The sequence below is a fragment of the Ambystoma mexicanum genome, chromosome 10, assembly GCF_040938575.1.
Source record: "Ambystoma mexicanum isolate Mex_15411 chromosome 10, UKY_AmexF1_1, whole genome shotgun sequence".
Classification (NCBI taxonomy): Eukaryota; Metazoa; Chordata; class Amphibia; order Caudata; family Ambystomatidae; genus Ambystoma; species Ambystoma mexicanum.
In genome coordinates, this window is record NC_090932.1 from 405268685 (window position 1) to 405285257 (window position 16573).

The 16573-nt window shown below is 44.4% G+C and overlaps 1 protein-coding gene across 1 annotated transcript in view; it reads left to right on the forward strand.

The window, feature by feature from the left end:
• LOC138491456 (calcium-activated potassium channel subunit alpha-1-like) overlaps positions 1–16573 on the forward strand; it is a 1832603-nt gene that overhangs the window by 960016 nt on the left and 856014 nt on the right. The window contains exon 15 of the mRNA XM_069617974.1: positions 9341–9450. Within this exon, the coding sequence (XP_069474075.1) occupies positions 9341–9450 (110 nt within the window). The remainder of the gene's footprint in view (positions 1–9340; positions 9451–16573) is intronic.

Genomic DNA, 16573 nt, shown 5'->3' on the forward strand with positions numbered 1-16573 from the left:
AACTTGGGGTTGGTCACCATAAGTTACCTGGCGGAACCCAGACATGGACCCGTTGCTCACTGTGCTCAGAGAGGCAAAGCGCCACCTCATTGTTGAGGCCCAACAAGGCTGAAACACTTGTATGGGGTTGCTGTTGGTACTCTTGTTCAAAGCAGGTTTTCCTGGCATTTCAGTGCTGGACTGCCCTTGTTGGTGGGACAAAGACTGATATGCAAATGGATATTAATCCATTGTGAAAAGTACAGTGAGCTAAATGCAATGGCTGCAGACTCTCAAAGTGGGTAAAAAACACAGAACAGGTTATCAAGCCATGTTCTTTTAGAGAGGGGTCACCTGCTACCTTTTTTGTATGTTTGTAAGGAACTTGGGGTTGGTCACCCTAAGTTACCTGATGGAACCCTGACGTGGAGGCCTTGCTCACTGTGCTCAGAAAGGCACCACTCCACCTCAATGATGAGGCCCAACAAGACCGAAAGTTTTGTATGGGGTTGCTGTTGGTACTTTTGTTCAACAGAGGTTTGCCTGGCATTTCGGTGCTGGACTGCCCTTGTGGACGGAACAAAGACTGATATGCAAATGGATATTTCCTCCTTTGTGAAAAGTACAGTGAGCTAAAAGCGATGGCTGCAAACTTTCAAAGTGGGTAAAAACCACAGAACAGGTTATCATGCCATGTTCTTTCTAGAGAGGGGCGCCTGCTACCTTTATTGTATTTTTGTAAGGAACTTGGGGTTGGTCACCATAAGTTACCTGGGGGAACCCAGACGTGGACCCTTGCTCACTGTGCTCAGAGAGGCAAATCTCCACCTCATTGTTGAGGCCAAACATGGCTGAAACACGTGTATGGGGTTGCTGTGTGTACTCTTGTTCAAAGCAGGTTTTCCTGGCATTTCAGTGCTGGACTGCCCTTGTGGGTGGGACAAAAACTGATATGCAAATGGATATTTCTCCTTTGTGAAAAGTACAGTGAGCTAAAAACGATGGATGCGGACTCTCAAAGTGGGTATAAACCACATAACAGGTTATCATGCCACGTTCTTTCTAGAGAGGTGCACCTGCTACCTTTCATGTATTTTTGTAATGAACTTGGAGTTGGTCACCCTAGGTTACCTGGGGGAACTCAGACGTGGACCCCTTGCTCACTGTGCTCAGAGAGGCAATGCTGCACCTCGTTGATGAGGCCCAACAAGGCTGAAACACGTGTATGGGGTTGCTGTTGGTACTCTTGTTCAAAGCCGGTTTTCCTGTCATTTCGTTTCGAGAACGACTGATATGCAAATGGTTATTTCTCCCTTGCGAAAATTACAGTGTGCTAAAAGTGATGGCTGCAGACTCTCAAAGTGGATAAAAACCACAATCTGGTTATCATGCCATGTTTTGTTCTAGAGAGGCGCACCTCCTACCTTTTTTGTATTTTTGTAAGGAACTTGGGGTTGGTCACCCTAAGTTACCTGGAGGAACCCAGACGTGGACCCCTTGTGCACTGTGCTCAGAGAGGCACAGCTCCAGCTCACTGAGGCCCAACAAGAGAGGGGTGCCTGTGACCTTTTTTCTACTCCTGAACATGTCCTTGTTCTCACTGCCAACGCTCTTCTACCCCACCACGGCATCTTATGTTAATCTTCTCATTGTGCTGGTATTTGGCTAGGCACAAAGGGCCAAAAGGTATATCAAACAAGCATGTGCTACCAGGATTGTCAGATGGCGACACATTGGGGGAGCTGAACGTCATGGCTGTGATGGATGTCACTGAATGATGAATACCTTTTGATTGGTGTCAGACTAAACATTTGAAAAGATGATGGGGAAAGTGCAGGTGGAGGTGTTATCAGAAGAATCGCTCCCAAATGTTATGAGAGTGGCTCTCCAAGTGTGAGGCGATGGGCACAAAGAGTTTCGGAAGCCACAATTTGCACCCCTGACTACTTAGTTTAAAAAGGAGTGATACAAATTGAGAAAGGAGGTATGGAGATAATTGGAGGGAAGTGGATAGTCCAGACCAGAACTAAATTAACAGGCAAATGTGATCCCACATAGTGGTGATCTGCATGCTTACATTACCAGAACACTGCTGTGAATCCGTCAGATAGCAGAAATGCAATTAATTATGTTCCACCAGTTCTGAAAGTACATGTTTGCATGTTTCGTCTGCAGCTTGTAAAAGGCTGCCCACTGAGAATAGGCCCTAGGATCATCTAGTATTCAATGCATGAACAAATGGCAATGTGTATTCGACGTGGTGAAGATTTACGGAACATGCATTATTCTCCCACAGAATTAAATGTGAATATATTTTACCTGTGCATAATAAAGAAGAAGTAACACATTAAGGCAATAAAGGGTATGTAACACAATATCGCACAATGTACTAGTTAAAGAGGGTAGATTTTGAAAATCCTAATTTGTTAGTTTTGCAAATTTGGCATCGTTTTGTCATTAATAGCCATGGGCTGATGGTGTGATTTGAAAGCAACTATTTAGATTTTAAAGCACAAAGAAGAAGCTACTTGTGTTCAAAGAACATGTAAAAGCAGTGCAGCAAATAAATGTGGTAAACCCCATGTCATGTGTTTCCATTGGTTGTGCTTCCATGGCAACAGGCAATGGAGTTGACCAAAATGCTCATTTTGCAGCTTCTTGTTCAGAAGGGGAATTAAAGATAATTGCCAGTGATGCTGCTGTGTTTCCTATTGGAATGTGTCTCTCTGGGCATAACTGTAGTTAGTCAATTGCAGGACTGGGACACAAGAACATAACAGTATAAGCACAAACACTAATAGTATCTAGAACAAGCCAGTTACTCCCAGTCATACACTACAGCTATGGAATAACAGCTCCAATAATTTCCGGGGAGACAGTACACACTGGTGGTCGATGGTGATTGCCCACTGGTGGTGAAAGAGCTGCATTGGAGGTATTTATTTCTGTGCATAGTGTTACATCATGTAACACTGCAAAGATGTAGTAGCCAAACTGATAACAGGCTTTCCCCAGCACACAGTTACATAGCACACAGTTCAGGTGGTGAGTTGTCTTTCCACACATTGGGCTTTCTGGTACAACAGAAAGTGTCCTCCTATGTTCTTCTGATGGTTAAGGTGCTGATAGACATGACAGAGTTGTGGCTGTGGCTGACATACACTGATGTTGTGAACTATAGTATCATGTTATACAACAGCATCACATAGTTCTATCTACACAAAGTTGTACTCAGTTAGGTTATTGAAAAATAAAAGGGCATTTAATGCTCATACATTTGGGCACCTTATACATAAACTGCAAAACTGTCATGACATTTATCAAGGATACATATTCAAAAGGTGTACAAGTTCACAAGTGAAAGGAACGAGACACATATAACAACTAGTTCCACCAATAGTTTACACAAATCTTAACAGAAATGAACAAAAATAGGTCCTATTAAATAATAGGTTGACATGCAAACAAAAGAACCAATTACTTCACAGAGGTGGCTAATGACTTTGAATGTACACGAGGTGCTAATAACATTAGCTAATAACTTTTTAATAATTTAAAAGGATTAACATGCACTCAATCTGACTTATAACAATAAGGGAGTGCTGAATGTTGAAATGACAAACTGATAGTTGTCTACCAAATGGTACATCCTTTTGTATCTTGTATTTTATTTGTATTTCGTAACACGCCTTAAGCCAAGGCGCTGTACAGATGATAAGAGACGGCACAATAAAAAAGAATAAAGGTTCAGAAAACAATCAATCAGGGATGTTGCAGCAAATGAGACTTCAGCGACCCATGAAATAAAGACTAGACAGAAATAGAACAAAAGAGAGCAGGAAGATCATTGCAGTAAAGAGGGGCTAGAAGCTCGAAGGTGCGAAAATGGGATTGGGCACAGGGGGACGAGGTGTTACCAATAGAAACTGAGAAGAAGAGCCTAGAGAACTAGGAGTATAGAAAGATATCAATGCAGTGAGATAGCTAGGAGCAAGACCATAGAGGGACATGAAAACAAGACAGGGAACATTTAATTTAATTTGAGTATGAAAGGGTAACCAGCCAAGAGTGGCAAGATAGGAGGAAATATAATCTCAAAAAGAGAGAAGACATAGAAGACGGATAGAATAATTGAATACAGATTTGATAGGGGTAAGACGACAACTAGGAAGTCCGAGGAGGGCAGTAGAGCAGTAGAAGAGTTGGTAAAAAATTAAGGAAGAAATTAGAAGTTTAGAAGCTTGAAAGGTGAGAAATGGACACACTTTGGGAATATTGTGAAGGTGGAAGTGACAGGAGCGCGAGGTTAGAGAGATATGATGAGAGAAGGAAAGATTAGAGTCCAAGTGAAGGCCAAGATTTCAGGCCATAGGTGAGATTGAGAGCTGGGACTGAGGAAAGGAAATAAAGGAAGCAGGAGGGGGAGGAGATAGGGTATTAGCGGAAAAAAGAGGACTGCAGTCTTCCCAGCATTGAGCATCACATAGTGAGGGGACATCCAAGATTTAATGGGACCTAGACATTTTCAAGAAATATGGAAAAAATGGCATACAGATGTGCTGCATTCACAGGAAGAGCACTGCTGCTGCACAATGTGCACCTGCATTAGCCATAACAAAGAGAAAAGAGATGATGTTTTGTTTTTTGTGAGGTTTAACATGTCTGAGGAATGTATAATGTATGGGCCTCATTACAACCTTGGTGCTAAGTGCACCAACTTTACCACCATGGTGTAAACTCCGTTTATACCATGGTGGATGGCGGATTTACCGCCCCATTCCAAGGTGAGTGGGGCGGTAAATCCCCATTTCCGATTTTCCCTTCCCCATTCCCATTTTTGCCCCATAGGGCATAATGGGAGCGGGGAAGGCGCTAATTACGCCGCCGTAAATTACGGCGGCGTAATTAGCACCATGGCAGGTTAGCGCCTTGGATTTTAACGCCTGCTGAAAGCAGGCGTTAAAATCAGAATCAGGCGTTAAGGGTTAACGGTGGCGTTAACCCTTAACGCCTGAGTTGTAATGAGGCCCATGTTGTATTTCCTAAAGGCAGACTTGCAACCACATAGATGAATTTTTATTTGATTGCTCCTCTTGTGAAACTCTTCTCCATGTTACAATTGTTGTGCATCTTGCTCCGTTCAGCAGTAGCATTCAGAACTGTTGTGTCCCTTCCTGCCTTCTCGAAGTTCTGTCCGGATGGATTGACTATTTTACTGAGGCACATGTCAAAATGTACCTACTTCCTCAAGGCTGCATTGGATGGGGGGAGTGAGAAGTCTGCATTTGACGATATTGATTGTTTCCCAAATAGTGTGAGGGCAATTGACTGAGTGTACATCCTAACAATGCTGCTTTGAGAACTGGAACAAATGCACACGAACCGGAAATTAGTGTTTTCTTTGCCATCTGTGACACAACATAACAGCAGTGACAGATTAGAATGACAGTCTATTCTGTGAACATGACAGTTGTGAAGGGCCCAATGTAAGAGAGGAGGAAATATGAACTATAATTGCATAACTTCAGGCATGAAGCTTGGCAACGTTACAGCAAGTAGCCACTGTGCACCTTTCTATGCATTGAACCGAACATTTGATGTATATGTCAAGGGTTTGAAGGGGGACGAGTAACCCCACAGCTGAAGGGAGAACATTATACAGGAGACAGGGGTTCAATAAATCCTGTGTACATAGAATGAACTCTGGGTTTTCCACAATTTCAGGGAAAACTGTAGCCTTTTGAGCAGGTTTTAGAATGCCTCACTCTGAGTACTCATGGAAAGGAGGAGCAGGAGTTGACATGTGTGTGTGTACCTTAAGGCATGAGCAAGTAAACAATGTTTCCTGTTTCTGGTGACTCTTCCGTGTTACATTTTCATAGGTCGACCTCTATTGTGGGGTCTGCTGAATCCCAATTCTGACACCATATGTATCAGTGCCACATTCTTTCTTTGCTAGCTTTATGTTGGTTGAGCACCCATGCCACCCTCCACGCATGTTCTTGAATCTTCTGGTACCATCATGGTACCATCATGCTTAGCATCACATTGCTCCTCTTCGGACTGCAAGGGGTGCTCGTATTCTCTGGACACACTAGCTGTTACCATTTGTAAATGCTACAATGCTAACACTTTAATTAGTTGAATCTTTGTGATGGTCAGTTGCACCCTGATTTGATTTTGTATGGCTCTGCAAGTCTCACAATGGACATTGTTAGGTTCCCCATACTTAGTTGTACACCTCTTATGCCCTCAATGACACAGATTCTGTCTGCGTGTTTGAGGCTATTGGCCTTTTTAGCTGTTGTATACTCTTTAGACATTGTGCGTTGATGCTCTTCATGGAACACTATTTTGCTGAAAAATGATTATGACAACAATGCGCCAATGCCTGTGTCACCATCAGATTAGTGGCACAACAAAGACTTCTCTGCATGGCACAACCAAATCTCAACTTTTACACAAATTAATCTCTGCACTGCATAGCCAACATAATTTATCCCTCAGTTACAGACATTGAATGTAATACGCTGTTGCCTAACATGTCAAATAATTTTTTTTTCTCCACAAGTCTGGCCACTAAAAGATGACTTAATAATTTACAATCACTCAATATACTCTTGTCTTGTCCACCAAAATTATAGGTTATTTTCCCTGCAACTAGAATTTGCAGTGCAACTAAAAGGAAGGATTTGGGCCTCATTATGAGTTTGGCAGTAATTCTGCAGAGTTACTGCCAAAATTGTTTACCGTTACTGCCCGTTGGTCACGTGGGTTTAGCATAGGATTACAAGTGGCATTATGGCAATATAATCCCCCATTTTTGGAGAACATAGGACTCCATTGGGGATTTTGGGTCATTTACCACTGGCGGAATTAGAAAGCAGTAAATCTTCTGACTTTTGAATCCGCCACTTTTCCTCCCAAAAATCAGTAGATTTACTGCACTGCAATGCTGCCGGCAGAAAAGCCACCAAAAATGATAATTTGGCAGTGCCAGAAAAATTGTAGTAATTCTGTTGCTCACATAAAATGGCAGAACCGGAATTAATGGCACTTTTTTCCCACACCACCAAACTTGTAATGAGGCCTTTGCCGCCTCTGAACATAATGCAGTCTCTTAGATGCCGCCAAAAAATGTCTGTGTTCTTTTCATCACACCGACAATAAGTATCATGTGTGTTTAAGTCATGCAAGTTGGACCGCTTACTAGTATGTAGAAAAGGCATCACAGGTCTAGTGACAGATTGCCTGTTCTAATTTCATGTTCTACCTCTCCCTCAACTAAATCCTACTTACATTTTATACATGTTCCCACTTAAAGCCTATTGCAAACCTCATGTCCTGTACCTTGCCTACCCCTCCCTCCTCTAAAGTGTATTCCCACAACTGCTCTAGCAGTCTCCTGTCTTATATATTTCCTAACATGACTAATCCTTAAATGGAGCCACACCTGCCCTATTTCTACGGTTTCAACCATGCTTAGTCCTAAAACACGAATAACTCCATGTGCCAATTAGAGACAAGCAAGATTCCTATTATTATGTCTGCCTTGTGATGCCCGCAAATACCAATGAAACCTATAATTGAGGACAATGCATTTTAAAATGAGTTATAGTTATTGGTTTCGTGTAACACTGCTCCAAAAAACAACTGGTGAACTCACGTGCCCTGGAGAGATGATGGAGAACACATTGTTCCAGTTTTTGACACTTTTAAAAATGACATGCTTTCCAGGGAAATATATGATGACCCCATGTGTTGTTAAGAGATTGTTGAAAAGCCCATGCTGTATTTTGTTACCACTGTGGACTAAGGCCTCATTGTGGGTATGCTGATAACTATGCTAATATGTGGTATTTGAAATACAACTTCTTTTTAAAACAAAACACTATTATCAGCTGGGATCACATAAAATGTTTACTTCCATGAACACATAAAAAGTAGTGCATTGTGTAAATAGGTATTTCAAAGCAGTAAACACAATGGACTCCAATCTCATAATTAGTTTTTGTTTTAAACATGTGAGGTTCTGAAAAGAGCACACATGTGTACACCTATGCTCTTACCCTGGCACTTTATGTGATGCAGTATCATGTGAAAACATATTCAAGAAAATGTCCTCATAAATATCAGCTTCGCCACTTTTGTTAATGTCCTTTTTCCTTTCCATATCTATCTTTTTTGTTTGAAAATAGCAATTCCCACACTGTTCAATGTATTTGATTGGATTAACGTTATTCAGATTTATTTTATTTTGTATTTATTTATTCATAGTTTTTTTTTTATTGTTTAAAGCCTGGGCCTAGCTCGAGAGCAGATTAGTGCTGTACAAGGTTAGGTTTGGGTAGCCATGGTTTGGGCTGGCATATTTTAACAGGAGTGCAGTACTGTGAGTTGCGTTCTGTGCATCCATTAGTCCAGGTGCAGGAGCTGTTAAAAATGCCATGTTGGCAAAATTGGAGAATTGGGGGGGCTTTCAGTAAAATGCTTTTTAAAATAGATGTTTTTAAGAAGATATTGGTATACAATACTCTCACTACAAGTTGTTTGGAGACCCCTGAGAAGTCAATTATCTTTTCAGTTACATGTGTAGATAATACGTGTTCTGCTGGTAGAGCTCCTGATCTAACATACTTGATCTATAGGTCAGGGGTCATCATCTTGAGGCCCTCCAGATGTTTGTACTTTAACTTCCATGTTCCCACATCATTGACTAAGCTGACTAGTGCTGTTGAAAATTGTATTCCCAACGACCAGGACAAAAGTCATGTTTATTAGAATGGGCCTCATTATGAGACCGGCGGTAGCCGTGCCGTTAAAAGAAGCACGGCTGCCGCCGGTATCATTTTCTGGCGCCCGTGAATGGGCAATTAACGGGTCATTACGACCCCGCTAGACCTGGTAATTGCCCATTTGCGGGCGCCGGAAAAAAATGCTCCACATTCCCATTGAGCCCTCTAGGGCTCAATGGGAATAGGGAGGTCGGATTCACTGGCACCATTCGTGAACGATGCCGGTGCGTCGGATATGCTTTGCTCGCGGGTGCCGGTATGCGTGCCAGGTCAGACCTGGTCGGCGGGAAGGCATCCGAGAGCAGAACTTGTAGATTGCCAGTCCGGTAACAACGGTACTGGCAAGCTTACCGGTACCGTTGTTACTGGACCGGCAAACTTATAATGAGGCCCAATCTCTTTTCTGACACTGGAAATCCTTCATCTTCATGTGCATTACCTATGTTCCTCCACCCTATACCAAACTTTCTAAGACACACTCTAAAAGGCTGCCCCCTCCGAGATCCTGTAACGTATGTGTGACGCAGGTACACATATCCCAATGTCTGTTCTGTACTCCTTTGCAGCCCAGAGGAAGCAACTGGCGCCAGCTGTACCAGGACGGCATGGACAACAGTGTCATGACTAGTTACCTGTCCAGAGATTTCGAGGGAAAGTCTTTCACCGAAGCTGCCCTGTAAGTAGTTTCATGTCCAAAATGTAGGATCTTCTCGTTGAATAGGTGCACTTCGATTACTTCAAATGCGAGTGTTATAATAATATCATGTGTTTATAAAGCATTTCACGCTGCATTTCCCCCGCTTCTAAGCATGCTAATAATAGGTGTTTCATTACCCAATTTACATTTGCAATTCAGCATAAAACAGCCAAAATGGAGATACACTCCAAATGTGGATGCAGAATGGGCCCTACAGACACGTTGCACACAAAATATAACATCAGGCTGATGACAGATGAAAAAGGCAACTTGTTGTGGAAACATTACAAATATGGAGCCGTGCAGCTCTTGCCAACTTCTTTCCTGGGTGCACAGCTTCATATTGTAGTAATTGGCTCTTTATGCATAATTATTTGGCGTTGCCTAATATTCTCTAAAGGTATTAAAAAGGCATATCTCTCACGTCGGTACGACTTGTGTACAACTTAGCTTGATCTCCCAATGGGTTATGAAACCTACAGCTCACAAGATCAAACGACGCTCATAAACCCCATCACCACTGACTATGTCAGCTAGGGGTTTTACTCCTAAACATCTGGAGAGCCAAAGCTTGCAGACCCCACAAAGTGTCAGGGAGGAAAACACTTCTTGTTTAAAAACATTAACTGGTTCAATACAGATGTGACCCTTAACGGCCCGCTGTTCACGTAAACTGATTTAAATACGTCACTGAGTTGGAGAGTGGGTGATGTAAATGATAATGAGAACTCGTCTATAATGTTGGAGTTCAGGGTTAAAATTATGAGCTTGACTCCTGTGTCCCTACCTCTTTACTAGTACTGATCCAACTTTTTATATTCCGTCTCGATTTGAAGAGTCTCGCAAGGGTCCCATTGGGATTTTTATGGCATCCAGCCATGGCTGGAATCTCGAGCTGACTCAAAACACTTTGGGCCTCATCATGAGTTGGGAAGAGCGGTACAATGTGGCAGTAACACTATTACCGCTGCATTTACCACACAGCCCTATCACGAGTTGGGCAGAAAGTGGGAGTTTTACCTGCAGCTTTTGACTAGAGGTAAAAATCTCCCCTTTTCAGCACTTTTAGCGCAGATCGAATTGCGCCGCACTAATAGCTCCAAGAAGTCCCCATTGGGTCCAAGGGACCCAATGGGAATGGGGATTTACCTCCCCACCACAACTAGGCATGTGGCACAAATTGCGCCTGACCGAGTTGCGGTAACGCAAATAGCATTGGTCAGTATCGTGGTGCAATTAGCACTGGGATACCTCCCAACCCATGATGAGGCCTTTTGAATTAATATCGCCATAAATTGGTACAGAGTGTTCTGAATTGGCTCAAGCATTTAGACTATGGGTAGAATACTTTGGGATGATTTACAGAAAATGCGCAAATACCCCGCAAAGTATTGTGCACGTAAAACAACTTTGTATTGCATGCTCTACGTATTCATGGAATTATAACCTCAAAATAACCCGAGGCGCCAGTTACGCCAGGAAAGCTCACAACATGCCCCCTCCGCAAACAAAAAAAAGCAACATATAGTGACCTCTAAACCTAAATAATCCCCACATCGAGCACCCTTGTAATACTGCACGTAATCACCCCCGCAACCAATGCAGCAATCCGTAACCCAAAACTGCACTCTGATGATCTGCATTCCATTTCTCATAACTCAGGGCAGCGCCTATATAATCTGCGTGTGAAACCACGTAATTCAAGGCGGCACCTGCTAATGTGCAGGGAACACCCCTAACTCTAAGTGGCACCTCAGCTACCTGCAGTCACCACTAAATTGCAATGTAAACCTTACCTTTGTAATCCCCATTCCTCTCGCTCATCACCAGGGGCAGTCTGTCCTCACTGCCTGTCGGTAGGAGGACTGGATTGGCTCTGGTAATGTCCAATGATAGAAATAGAGCCTTCAGGCAGACACTGTAGCGGGCACGTGCTTGCCACGTCAAAGTTGTGCAAAAGTTAAGCCTGTATGGGCCTGTCCAGGTCACAGCCAGGTCCAGAGGGGGGTTGTGTTATTCAGGAATTATTCACATGATGCTTTACTTGCCCTCTGCCCTGCCGGTCTGATTTTACTGACAGGTATGTCAACGTTTGGGTTATGTGGTGCAACGGCTAAAGCCACAGGTTAAGAACATCTGGCAGCCTTACTTATTAACGCCCGTTTGATGGTGTCCCATGCACGAGATGCTGTTTGAAAAGTAACCTGACCAGGTCTTTTTGACCGAGACCTGGCTGACAGAAGCATTCTCTCCAATATTCTCTCATACCTTTCCTGGTCACTATAGTATTGTCCAGCTGGATCGGGCATCTGCCCATGGGGGGGGGTGGGTTGCAGTAATATTTAAGTCCTCTTTTCATATCTCTATTACCCCTCCCCTCCCGGCCCACAAGCTGCAAATGGACAAATGGAAGCATTGTTGGTACGTCTTATACTATCAGTCTCTTTCTCGTGGCATTTTCTTGTCATATATCACCTTCCTGGACCCTATGTGTCTTTTTTTAATCCCTTTTGGGGTTTTATTGTGGCTCTTCATGTCAAACATGGGAATCTTTAATATGATATTTAATGTGCCGTTGCCTTGGGAACTTTCTCAATTCCATGAGCCCATGCTGGATTTGGAACTGGCACAATTTGTCTGTAACCCGACACACACTCGGGGTGGTATCTTGGACCTGATTTTCTCGTCGGTAACCAGTATTTCTGGTGTGCATGGGAAGCAGGTACTGTGGTATGAACACAGCCTTATTTGTTTCAATATTCTGAGCCCTACAGGGTGGGCCAAAGGGCTCCTAGTCACATCCTGGAGATATAACTGCTATACAGTTGACCCCCAGTTGCTGTCCTCCGAGATTTTATCTCATTGTAAGGCTGTTGGCAATATGAATATGTATTTTTCTTTACTCTATGGCATCCTAGTTGATGTCACAAATCATATAGCTCCACTTAAATTAGTCCAGGCCAGGAAATGCCCTTCTGAGCCCTGGTTTACTGATTCTTTGAAAGCATCCCGCCTGCAGGTTAGACAGGTGGAGCGTAAATGGCGCTGTGCACATGGTTATGCGGAAAAGGTTTCCTTCCATCACCTTGCTAGACTATTTCATCAGGAGGTGATAACAGCTAAACAATCCTACTTTCCTAGTAATGTGGAGTCTTCTTTTAATCAATCTACAGAACTCTTCTCTTTGGTAAACTCATTCTCCTCGGCCATGCGGTTCTCCCCATCTATGCCTGCCTCTCAAGCCTTGTGTGACTCGTTGTCAGACTTTTTCTACACTAAGGTAGTGGAAATCTGTGATAATATCTCAGGAGGTAAACCGCACATACTAATAAACCCGACCTGGGATAAGGTGGCGGCCAATGGCACCGGATGGAACATTTTTCCTGAATTTTCAGCCATGGAAGTTGTACAGGCAGCAGAGCACCTGAAGTCAGCAGATCCATCTGACCCCATCACTCTGGCCACTCTCAAAACAAACTTGCTGGCCATGGTCCCTTGGGTTGTGGAGGCAGTGAATTTCACCTGTCGTACGGGTATGGTTCCTACTGAGTTGAAGCAGGCTATGGTGATCCCCCTCCTCTAAAAACCCTTGCTGGATGTGTCCGTGCTGGCTAACTTTCACCCTATTTTTATTCTTCCTTTTTTCATAAAGCTACTGGAGTCTGTAAAAGCACCCCTTCTCTCTTCTTTTCTTGAATTGTCACTCTTTTTTTACTCCTTTCAGTCGGGGTTTCTACAGGACGGGGCACCTATATTGTCCTGGTGTCTGTGGTCGATGATCTCACCATGTTGGTGGACCAGGGGGAGTGGGAGCCCTGATTTTATTATATCTATCTGTTGGCAGCATTCGACAAAGTCAACCACACCATCCTGCTATCTCGCCTGCAGACGGCAGACCTCTCTGGGCCCGTCCTAGATTTGTTTGCATCTTTCCTCGCTGGCAGAGGTCAATCACTATCTTTGCCTCCTTTTGTTTTTTCTTCACGCACTCTATTCTGTTGTGTTCCTCAGGGGTCGGGCTTGTCCCCTATGCTCTTTAACATCTATATTCAGCTGCTACTTTACCTAATCCGTTCCTACGGCTTCTGGTGTTATTCCTACGCCGACAACACTCAGATCCTGGTCCATCTTGAACAGGATCAGGGGACTGTAGCTCGTGAAATTTACGGGAGTTTCTGTCGGCAGTGGGAACCTAGATGAATGCAAATTGGTTGAAGCTGAATGTGGACAAGACCGAAATCCTGGTGGTGGGTTCTCCTTCTGTTTCTGCTCTATGGTCTGATTCTTTCTGGCCCTCTACTTTGGGTGACCTTCCCATTCCAGTGAAGGTGGTCAAGAATGTAGGGATTTTTCTGTCATCTGACTTATCAATGTTATCTCAAGTCAGCGCAGTCTGCTGCTTAGAGTGCTGCACAGAGTTCTGCCTTTCTTGCCTGAAAGTCTGAAACCACTGGTAGTGGCCTCTTTAATTACCAGTCGGATCGACTATTGTAACACACTTTATTTGGCACAACCCCTGTGATGATACACTGTTTACAAGTGTTGGAAAACCTAGCACCTAGGGTGGCTATCACCTCCCCTAGGGAGCCCACTTAAGTCATGTGCTTCGATCACTGCATTAGCTCCCGGTGACGCAGAGGATTATGTTTAAAACCTTATGCTTGGTACACTGTGTCTTCTTTAGGCAGGGACCGGAATATCTGCAGGACTAATTTCCCCCCTTCATCCAGGGCAGGCCACTGCGCTCCGGTGACGCCAACTTAGTGGCTATCCTCAAGGTCCATCTGGCCAGCGTGGGTGGTCATGCCTTCTCATACACAGCCAGTACACTGTGGAATGGGCTCCCATCTAGCCTTAGAGGCCTGGTGAACCATTTTCAATTTAGAAGGTCGATGAAAACCTTCTTATTTTAGGGCCACAGTTCGGTCCGGTACCTCTTCTTTTCCTTGCACCAAGATGCCTTTGGGCAAAAGTGCGCATTATATGTACTCCTAACATAACATAACATAAAGTTTGCGCTTTGGACCCTATGCACACAGTGCTCTGCACCTCCTATCATGTGGCAGTGAGTCCACAAGGTTTGCGTGTGTTCCCGACATGAAGTTGCACGTTGGATTCCATGAATTCGGTTAGGTTTGTGCTTAACAGGGCCTGTGATTACACTGCATGGCCCATCCATCAACACGCCCAGGTTATTCATTGTTATTCCTCATTCTGCAGGGAGAATGGGGAATATACAGGTTCGGCCCCCCATTTATTTATTTGCATAGGCCCGTCCCACACTTTGCCTGGGGGGTCGCGCACAGTGGTGACTGAACGCAAAGTCGTGATGGACCCATTGTTAGGCGGAAACCTGTGCAGTTCCCTCTGGGACCACTGCAAAAGATTAAGGACTACAGGTGTTTGGCAGTAAACCCACTTGGTAGCAGTCTGTACCACACAGATTCACTTGGTAGCTGTGGCTGAGCAGTCAGACTTCTCTCAAGAAGAGTTAAGCAGTATGTGAAGTATACAATATAGGGAAATTCTTCACAGTAAGACAAGCAAACACGCAACGAGGCTTCAGTGTAAAGATATTAAGGTATTTATTTATAACGGAACATCTATAGAAAACACTATGGCACTATCACGGCAAACACTTCAATTACAATTACTCTACGAAGAAGAAACGATCAATCCCCCTAATAATATTTCGACAAGTCTAGGTTCGACCAGCATCACTTATTTTCAGACAGAGGTGTATGCCTCAACCTAGATGGCACTCTAATATTAGTTAGGACGGGAGAGAAAAATAAGCAGGTTACGAAATCAACACAGTTCAATACTTCACGGGAAAAATGCAAGGCAAGAACCACAATAGATAATAAAGTTCAGAGGCCAGGCCCACTCGGAGAGAGGCAAGGCGGTATGTCCCAAAAAGTCTCTTAGTGGAAATACGTTTGAGTCTTTGTAGCAAATTGTTATCGGCAGATTGAACCAGTTCAGAACAACACGCTAGAGAAAGCTTGGGGGCGACCCAACGGAAAGGTGAGGATTAAGACACCTCACTCGATCCGGCAGAAAGGGAAGCCAGGTGGACACGGTACCTTGTTTGTGGAGAGACAGCTCCGGCGGGGGCAGTTGTTCCTGGTGGTGGATGCACGTCGGGTCTTTGCCAAGAGTAGAGATGATCTCGTCGTCGAGGAAAAGTGAAGTCCGGTGCACCACCGGGGAAGAGACCAGCCGCGGAGTGCTCCGTCACAAGGCACCACCTTTTGGTCGCGGTACAGGGGTAGTGGCTATCCGGTTGCCGGGGTGCTCTGCACGGGCAATTCGACCACTGCATCCTGAGGCGAAGAAAAAGCAAAGGGGACTGGTTGTTCTCGCCAGTCAGGGGAAGAGGCTTTCCGGCAGGGAGATCTCCTCTGTCGTCGGGAAGTGGTGAGTCGGTTCAGCAGGGCTCCACCGGAGGTGTCGTCGTTGCAGGTCGGCTCAGCGTTACCCTCGTCAGATTCTTAGGTCCTGTGGCGACTTCTGAAGATCCAGTCCCAAAAGCACTGCTTTTATGCAGAAAACCCCCACTCATTCAGCCTAGCTGTCAATCAACACTTGTTAAGTGGTGCGCTGGGAGGCTCACCACTTGGGCCAATCACTCCAGAATGCGACCGGAGTTGACAAGGCAACTCGGTCCAGGGTGCCTAAACCCCCTCCCCCGCCCCTGTGGTAACCCAGACAGAATGGCACCACTTGGGAGGGTCTCTGTACAGAGGCCCGCCAAAAGTGGAACAAAGGGCTCAACCTTTGGTTTAGGAGTCACAGAGACGAACACAGATGCCATTTTAAAAACAGAGTTCTGGCAGAAAATACCATCCGATAAACTTATTTAAGATAAGTGGACCGGTGGTACGTTAGAGATTGACGAGGAAAAGTATCAATCTCCAACAATGGGACGAATCCCATAGGGTTATGTTCGGGGTCGAACATAACAAGTAGTTTCCACTGCCACCAGCCAAAACTTGACGAGGGGGGACGGGACAGTGCCCCCTCGAGTAACAGACCTAGGAGTAATTGAATTACCCCTACTAGCACGTCCACAATAAGATGGTTTGTACTAGTTCTGTTA